Below are 9,751 nucleotides of genomic sequence, written 5' to 3'. Positions count from 1 at the left end.
TTTTTTTTTTTTTTTGAGTATAGGCTGTAATTGTTTGATCCATATTATATGTTCCAGTGTAGGATGGTATGTAACAATCAGGACAACGTTCTGAAAAAGGTTCATTCATTTCTCAGAATGACCTCTATCGAAAATACAATAGGTGGTTTCACCTACATTAAGAAATCATTGTTGGAAACGCCATCTCCGTGAAGAATTAGAGAATATGCCATCCTCACGAAGTCCCTGTATACTGGCCAGATGATACATTTCTACCATCCTTGTAGAGCAACTGAGCAAGCTCCAAGCAGGGCTGCCAGGTACTCATGTCAGTATTTGTACTCACAGCAGAAAATACTCATAGCAGTATTTTCTTTGTAGTGGCTCCTCATAACCACCAGAGGCTGCTGTTGTGCAAAGTACCAGAACTGGGAGCAAGAAGATCCTTTTCTGCTGTCCAAGTAGAATGGAGAAGGGTGAAGAAACAAATCTAGGCATGATGAGGCAGGGGACTGAGAGATAATGGATTAGAAGTGGGAAGGACAATGGCATAAAGCTTAGCAGGTGAAGAAACAAGACTTCCAGGGCCTGGTTTGAAGAAGTGATCAAACTCTGAGGTGCAACTGATGTCAGTGAGTGCTGAACTCTGACCAAATAAAATCCTATACAATGCTAAGTTCTCTGAAAAACAGTCATGGGCATCTCAGATGGGACATCCACAGTTGATGATCATTATTTGCTTTAATCTCTCTGTTCTTCATTCCATATTTGTATATTGCAACTAATATCATGTTAGATACTGGGTTATTGTGAAGCTAAATTCAGTTTTTCTGAAACAAGCATGTGCCCCTGTGGTGGGGACCACAAGTGAATTGTATGCCTGATATATTTAGCATGTACCTGGATAGACTACTTCAAAGCATCTTAACAATTTTCAGTATGTCAGATACATAAGAAATGATTTCTGTTGGTTTTATTTACTCTTCCAGGTGATAAATCCAAAGAAAAAAGGGAAAAAGAAAAAGTATATTAATTCTGGAACAGTAAGTGAATACTTTTTATAGTAATTGTCCTTCCCAACTTAAACTCCTTCTGAGCTTGAACTCCTTCAAATAAAATGTATTCAAGCTACAATTTGACAGTGTAAGAGCAATACCATCTTTTAAAAATGTAACATTAAACATTTCCTAGAACAGTTTTTCTTCTTTCACTTTTCTGTGATTACATGACTGATGTCTACAAAATCTTTATCCAAAATGTAACGTTGAGTTCCCTGGGAGTTCAGAATTAGGCATAGCATAGTAAAAGCCAAAAGTGCAGAGTTGTTGGGCTGGACAATATTGATTTTTATTTGAAATCTAAAAGTTATTTGGTTTTTAAGAATTTGTATAAATTTGTATTTATTAATTTGTGTTCTGAAAAATGAACAAAATAGGGATGAGTGTTCATGCCTCCAATGGTTTAACAAGGAAGACTCTAGGTCTTTAATTTGGGGTTAGAAAGAAAGTTAAGAAATGCAGTGACTACACTTTTTAATAGTGTTTTTGTTCTTTTTATTCATTAAAGTACAAGCTGATATCTAATGTTGTTTACTTTCTAATAATGCAGGAGCCCATTTTTTCTCGGTTATGATCAGTTTGATCTATTATAAAATCTGCAATGCTGATGTAATATTCAGGCATCTAGGAAAATCAAGAATAAATATAATGGTCGAGAATTTCCATTTCAGAAAGTTGAACCAAAATACCAATTTAAGCCCTAATTTTACAAATACACATTGCTTATTTGGACTTATATGAGCAGCCCCAGTAAAGTGGCAGGACTGTTTGTGCAGGATTGCAGTCTTGAAGTAAAAAATCCTCACTTTCAGGTTCTTTTTATGAATTTGTTTATAAACAGCGCAAGTGCCATTTGTCTTCTCTGTACATATTCGTAAACAATTCAGAATAGGCTAAACCAGCAAGTCTAGTAATTTGTAAGGATTTTATTCAATGAACAATTAATTACCTTTCATGTTGGCATTTTGTTAGTATTCATGCTGGCATGTGGGTAGGTTTTAATATGCTACTGCAAAGTAGTAGTATGATGCACCGATGTATTGGGCATTGAAGGAAACAGGGAACCAAATTGTTATTTTAAATCTGTATTAAAAGTAGAAATAGAATTTGATTATGAAGCTTTGTTAAGGACCACTCTCTAAAAAGAAAAAGTATAGTTATTTTATATGTCCATTTCCATCCTGGCTTTCGAAAAAGAGTCTCCTTGTATTTATGCAACCAAATTATTCTAATACCTGTTTCTACATGCCTTCATACTTTGCAAACAACTATGAGTGCACTTTTTTATGAAAAGCTGATGGTGTATGGAAGGGGGAGGCTGTCTTATTACTCCATCTAAAATGATGATATTTAATTTACAAATTACATTCAAGCAAACTATTACTAGCCTCTAGAATTTAGTTCACAAAAGGAAAATATGCCTTATAGCTTTCATATTCTCAGATCACCAAGGTTCAGAGATGACGTATGTCAAAGCAAGTGGAAGAGAAAGGTAGCTAGTGTTGTAGTAGCAGTGATCTTCTGAATACTGATTATATATAATAAAGATTTTGTGATGTTTTCTGTTGTGGTTGTCTTGGAGGTAAAGAAAAAGTTGTTTGCCTCTGCTGTAAGCTTCTTCTGTGTCTCAGTCATTAAGATTTGTTTTGCCTAGTTAAATTAAGCTGTCTTCATTGAGAGGCATCCCTCATTGTGAGGAGACTTCGCATTACTTTATAAATAAAAAGAAAGAGACTTAGACTTAGGATACTGAAAGCCGGCGAAGAAGGAAGTGCTTAAGCTTTAAGCTTGACACTGATAGGCAGGGAAAGAAATTACTTAAAATAAAACGTATTTCCTGTTCTATATGTTTTTAATTCATTGGGTTTTTTTGTTCTTAAGTCATTACCCAAAGGTCTCTTATTTTACTTTAAAATGTGAAGTGATCTGTAATATATGTTGGTAATTTTAATATAGTTTGTCAATTACGGTTGAAGTTCTTGTGTAATGGGTCAACTAGGTTTAACATTTGACATTACTGTGCAACTTGCAGAGACAGTGATTCCCACCAGGTTTATTTTCTATCTCATGTGAAGCAACATTCCCTGAAGTTCTTCCTCATCCCACCCTCTTTCACTTTAGAATAAGAACCAAGTCGCTGAAATTATTTGTCTCATGATGTCTCCATCTTTCCAGGAGACATTTATTGGAAATATTTGATGAACATATTTTCTCCTTTGATCCCTTATAATGGGAGAAATTTCTTAACTATTAGCTTCTAAAAATGTTTTTTTGTAACTTGTGTTTCACATGAAGAATGACAATTCATGACTGATTCTCTTTTATTTACTTATAGGTAACATTGCTTTCCTTCCTAATCGAAACAGAAGTTTCATTTCTTGATTATATTAAAGGCGGGTAAGTGATTAATTGTGCTGTCAGTATATAATTCACTAAGAACTGGTTATTATCTCTAAGAAGATATCTCTTGTTACAAAAGGTAGGAACTTATTGAAAGAACTGCCTACCTGCATAGAAAATTGTATTTGTGGTTTGGCTTAACTTTTTTTAAATCTGCACATTCCTGTGTCTTAGTAATAAAGAAGGCAATACTTGGGGCAGAAAGTGATGTTGTCTTTAGCTATTAGTTCCCGTGAAAGTTGATTCCACAGTTTCTAGTATGAAAGCTGTGTTGCCTACACAGACAAGTTCCAGTGTCCCTGTGGAGCTGAGTAGTTGATCAAAGTCTTCATCATGGAGGTTTAGGTAGCTTCTTTAAATATTCTGGGCCCAGATTATTGAGCACTTCAAAAATAAGAACAAGACCTTGAACTTTTCTCAGTATTCCGTGTGAAGCTGCTGTAGAGAACAGAAGCTTGGTTTGGTGTTATGAGAAGAGGTGCAGCAGTGTTGTGCAAAATTTGGACTTTTCCAATGGTCTGAAGACTTTAGGGTCAGATGCAGATCAGGCTTACGGATGCCTGATACTTAGGCTACAACACTCCCTAAAGATAGGCATCTTTCCCCAAGAAAGTGATCCAAATAGATGAGGTACTTATGCTCTCTAAACAGTCAAGGAGCAGTTATCTATAATCTCTCTTGAGGTATTTGAAAACTGTTACCATATCCCTCCTGAGTCTTCTCTTCCCCAGACCAAATAACCCTTTTTCTTTCAGCTTTTTTCAGAAGTCGTGCTTCCCATGCTTCTAATCATTCCTCTTGCTCTCTGCTGGACTCTTTCCAATGTGTCCATGTCCTTCTTGAAGTGAACTGTTCTAGAATTCTCCCTATAACTGCTTGTACTGCACCTGTCTTGCTGGAAAATATTTCATATTCCTCTTCAGATTCAGACTACAAAAGGAAAAACATCTTCCTTTGCTAGGTGCACCAGGGCATTACTCTATGGCTATAGTTGTATGTCTAACAATGCTCATTGGACTTTAAAAGCACAGGTGACCCTCCCCCCACTGCTATTCTGTGTGGGGGGTGCGTGTGTACATGTGCATGCACTGGCAGCCCCCACTACAGCACCATGTGCGGGCAGGCTCTCCCACCACTACATTGTATGTATATGCTGGCAACCCCCACCCACCACTACCATGTGCATGGATGGGTGCCCCCCTATCCTGAGTTCACTGGCCATGGGATCTCCTGTTGTCCCATGCTGCAGACTCCCCAGTTCAGTAATGGACCCACACTTTCCCAGATGCTCCTCTTGCTACCAACATACTTGTAGAAATCCTTCTTGGTACCCTTCACATCCCTTGCTAGCTACAGCTCCAATTGCACTTTGGCCTTCCTGATTTCATACCTGCACGCCTGAGCAATGCTTCTATATTCTTGTCTAGTTATTTGTCTAGGTTGCCACTTCTTATACGCTCCTTTTTTTTATTTAGTTTACTGAAGACTTTCCTATGAAGCCAAACTTGTCTTCTACCATACTTGCTAGTCTTCCTGCACATCAGGGTAGTTGGCTTCTTTGAAGCGCAATCAGCTCTCCTGGACTCCTCCCACTCAGTCTGGCTTCTCTTGGGATCCTGCCCATGAATTCCCTGAGTGAGTCAAAGTATGCTTTTCTGAAGTCCAGGGTCCTCACTCCGCTGCTCTCCATCCTTTCTTTCCTCAGGATCCTGAACTCAATCATCTCGTGGTCACTGCTGCCCTAGTTGCCAACCATTACTACATTACCCCCAATTCTTCCCTGCTTGTGAGCAGCAGGTCAAGAAGACCATGGCCCCTAGTTGGCCTCTCCAGCACTTGCACCAAGAAGTTGTCCCCAACACTCTCCAAAAAGTTCCTGGATTGCTTGTGCACTGCTGTATTGCCCTCCCAGCAGATGTCAGGGTGATTGAAGTCCCCCATGAAAACCAGGGCCTGTCATCAGGAAGCTTCCACTAGCTTTTTGAAGAAAGCCTCATCCACCACTTCCTCCTGGTCTGATGGTCTATAGCAGACCCCCACCACATCACCCTTGTTGCTCTCCCCTCTGACCCTAACTCAGAGACTCTCAACAGGCCTGTCTCCAGTTTCATACTGGAGCTCTGAGCAATCATATGCCTCTTTTACATAAAGTGCAACTCCTCCTTCTCTTCTCCTCTACCTGTCCTTCCTGAACAGTTTGTACCCATGCATAACAGTGCTTCAGTCATGCAGGCTATCCCACCAAGTCTGTTATTTCAATCGCATCCTAGTTTCATAACTGTGTAAGGACTTCCAGTTCCTGCTTGTTTCCCAAGCTCTGTGGAAGAAAGCTGTGTGCTAGTACTGTAGACTAGGGGTGTGCGAAATGGGCCATATTTGATTTGGATTCAGCCCGAATCAGGAACAGTGATTCAATTCATTGATTCAGATCACTGTCCCAATTCATGTCGGCCAAATTTGAATCTGAAGATTCGATGCTGATTCAGAGAATCAGTGATTCGGCCATAGACACAACTTTAAATGTTTTTTCTACATACTTCAGAGTACCAGCTTGTGAATGCTATGATGGTGGAGTGGATGGAGCGTCCCACAGGAGTGCGGGGGGTGGTCCCCCGCATGCTCAGCGGTGAACCTGGAATTGGACTGGGAGTACTGGTTCACTTCTGAGTCTGCCACCGAGCGTGCAGGGGGACCCCTCTGCAACCCCCCAACTCAGTTTTTGGCCTCGGGGGGACCCTGGGTGCCCCCCAGTCCCAAGAGGCACCAGTCACCAAGCTGAAGGGGACACAGGGGCCCGTGCACTCCCTGGTGGACTGGAATTGCTTCTGGTTCACTTCCAAGTCTGCTGCCGAGTGCGCTGTGGACCGGCCCCCCACCTCCGTGCTCCTGTGGGACGCTTCATCTGCCCCAGTATCTCAGCATTCACGAGCCACTTGATACGTTGAGGTATGTAGAAAAAACATTTAAAGCTGTGTCCATGTCCGAATTGTCAAATCTTTCCAAATCTCTCTGAATCGATTTGGAGGGTTCCGATTCAATTCGGAGAAATTAAAGGGTCTCCTGATTTGATTCAGAATCCAAGATTTGGCTATTGAATTGAGCCGAATCTCTGCCGAATCAAATCGTGACCAAAGCTTCATGCAGCTCTATGTAGGCTGTCCAGGAGTCTCAAGGCAGTATTCTGAGGGGGGAAAAAACCCCCAAATCCTTAATTTCTGTAAATGATTTTTTTGTTTCTTTTTAGCTATAATATACAATATGATTCTAATTGTTAGTCTTAAGACTAAAGTCTAGAATCTTTTTTGTCCTTAAACAAGTATAATTTCATTATTTTAGTTTTAGCCTAGAGTGCAGGTTTGTCTCTCTTATTAGTCGCTCTTTTTTTCTGTATAGTAACAAAAAAGCACCCACTTTGAATGCTTTCAAGACGCATTTGGATGCTTATCTTGCTGGGATCTTATGACCCCAGCTGACTTCCTGTCCCTGGGGCAGGGGGCTGGACTCGATGATCCTCCGGGGTCCCTTTCAGCCCAAACGTCTATGAAATCTATGAAACATGTCAACAAATTGTAGTGTGTCAGTGTCATGTTCTCTCTCATTTAGTTAGCTTAAGGGGAAAAAAGGTGATCCTGCCCCAAATGCAACATTCGCTTTTTAAAGGTAGATATCGATACAGTGTTGCATATTCAAAACTTATTTAAAATTGATTGGAGATGGTTAGGGTTAGCATTCATATAATGGAATTCTTGACAGATCCTAACTAACAAATGGGAACTAAAATATTAAGTCCCTGCTTTCATGCAGTTTTGTTTTGAATTTTTTCATCTAACTGGATGTGCCATTCTAAATGTTAATATTATTGTCTTTTTTGAAAGAGTCTTGGATAAGATACTAATTTATTTCGTGGCTTTCTTTTTTTAGTTCACTCCCCCTTGCACTCTTTGCTATAATACTTAACAATGGATTGTACAATGGACTTGGGTGCAGAGATTTTTATTGCATATCAATGAAGATATCAAATCTTTGTATCTGGGTTTGTTCACTATCATAAATCCATTGATTTTTTTTTTTTTTAAATCAGACAATTACATAATGCTTCCCACTTTTAAGTAGTCAGTTTATTAGAAATAAACATCTGATTAAAATTTGATTTATTCTTCTTTGCCTGATCCTATGTGGTGAATTGCAATCTACATTCTTATCTGAAAAATTTCAGAAAGTATAAAATACCTATGAAATGTGGGGAGTATGGCCTGGGAATTAGATAATGGCTGAGATGGGAATGCCCCTGTTTCTTTGAATGACCCAAGTTAAGTTGGCAAGTAGAATGAAATGGAACATGGCCCTAGGAGTTAGGGGATCCAAAGCAGACTTTTATACCAAAGTTTCTAGTTTACATGGTTATAAAACAATCTTTCTAAACCCAAGGACAAATGTAAATTGATGCCAGGGTATGTCTGTGTGTGGAAATAACTTAAAACAGCTCTGGGAGATAGAACAATCTAATTTATCTCAGTATGATGTTGACTCTGAGGCACAAGGATAATTTTTTCAATACCAACATTGTTGTCTATTGATCATTTAATAGAAAAAAAATATTGAAACAGTCTACAATGAAGCAACTACTTGCTGCAAAAGTTTGTGAGCATGAGAAATCAGGAATTCAGCCACCTTCCCATTATAAAATTAGCCACTTGCTCAAAAAGGTGAAGACTAAGGAAGAAACACTTTCCTGCCTCATCTGCCTCCAGGTTGTTGGAAATAGATACCCAAACCTACCAGGGAATCAGAAACTCTAAATGTCCACTGTTCAAATTGAACTGTTAGATGTATTTGTCATCCGTAGTTTGAATTATCCACATGTATGAAATGAGGGAACAAAGACTTTGATGCCACTGCTGTGTAATTATGGGGGTTTAGCTGCTTATCCCATCATGTTTCTGTGGCCTTGGTGTATAATTGTAAGTAATGAGATGAAATTAAAAAAAGGAAAATGTAGCGCTATTAGAAAAGATTTTTATGGTGGCTGTTAGACAAAGGAACAGTCTTCAGAGGGCCATCATATAATTTCTATTAATTGAAATTGTAAAGATTAGATGGAATGAAACATAATGCACAATGGGATTGCATAGATGATCTAATAGGTGGTTCCTACATCGAAGAGCTAAGATTCTGTTATGCCATTAGGAGATATGTAATTGTTTTATTAGATGAAAGCAGCAAAATAGACACAATTACACCATTTCAAAAGAGAATGTTTTTCAGGGTTTCCTTCGAAGCATTAGGATCTTTATAAAGATCCAAATATTAAACTTGGATGACTTTTATGATAATTTCAGTTGTAAGCATATTGGAGATTATAAAATCTTAAAATATATTTATTTGAGATTTCAAAGTCCCAGTCTATAATAGGTCTTGAACAGCATTGTAAACCTTGTCTTCAAGTCTATATTATGTAATATCAAGGGTTTGGTGTTTTTTCTATAAATCATGTTCCTTTTATAAAAACTAAAAAGTTTACTATTCATAGTAGGTCATTTGCAGTCATAAGTTTGCATTACAGAAGAATTTTATAGATTAAATCATATTTTGCCTCCTTTCAACTCTTCTGTTTAGTTCAGCCAAGATCATGGTTTCTAGGCAGTTGCTTACAGTGCATAAAGATGACTGGAAGACTGAAATTAATATTGTAATCAATATTTGGAAGAACAAACAATTCTGGCTGAAGCTTCTAAAAATCATACCATGCATTTTTGTAGTTATTAGGGCTGTGAAAAGCTTCGGTCGCTGATTCAGTTTGGCAGAGGTTTGTCCCCATTCGGCGGCTGAATCTCCAAATCCAAATCGAATCAGGAGACCCTTTATTCTCTCTGAATCAAATCTGAACTCTCCAAATCATTAATGATATGGACATTGGAGTCAGAAGTGGACTGGCCAAGTTCGCCGATGACACCAAACTTTGGGGCAAAGCATCCACACCAGAAGACGGGAGGGTGATCCAGGCTGACCTGGACAGGCTCAGCAAATGGGCAGATGAGAACCTGATGGTGTTTAACACTGAAAAATGCAAGGTTCTCCACCTTGGGAAGAAAAACCTGCAGCATCCTTATAGGCTCGACAGTGCTACGCTGGCTAGCAGAACAGTGCTACGCTGGCTAGCACTACAGAAGAAAGAGACTTGGGGGTCATCATTGACCACAAGATGAACATGAGCCTGCAATGTGATGTTGCAGCTAGTAAAGCGACCAAAACGCTGGCGTGCATCCATAGATGCTTCTCAAGCAAATCCCAGGACGTCATTCTCCCCTTGTACT

At 39.1% G+C, this 9,751-nt stretch overlaps 1 protein-coding gene across 2 annotated transcripts in view; it reads left to right on the top strand.

Annotated features, from left to right (window-relative positions):
• Positions 1–9,751, top strand: part of CPNE8 (copine 8) — a 181,983-nt gene that overhangs the window by 104,653 nt on the left and 67,579 nt on the right. For both annotated transcript variants that reach the window (XM_019509385.1, XM_019509386.1), the window contains exons 10-11: positions 969–1,022; positions 3,373–3,434. In XM_019509385.1, the coding sequence (XP_019364930.1) occupies positions 969–1,022; positions 3,373–3,434 (116 nt within the window). The remainder of the gene's footprint in view (positions 1–968; positions 1,023–3,372; positions 3,435–9,751) is intronic.

This window comes from Gavialis gangeticus, unplaced genomic scaffold (assembly GCF_001723915.1).
Source record: "Gavialis gangeticus isolate Ggan-Ray unplaced genomic scaffold, GavGan_comp1, whole genome shotgun sequence".
Lineage (NCBI taxonomy): Eukaryota > Metazoa > Chordata > Crocodylia > Gavialidae > Gavialis > Gavialis gangeticus.
This window is presented reverse-complemented; position numbering and strand designations above follow the sequence as displayed.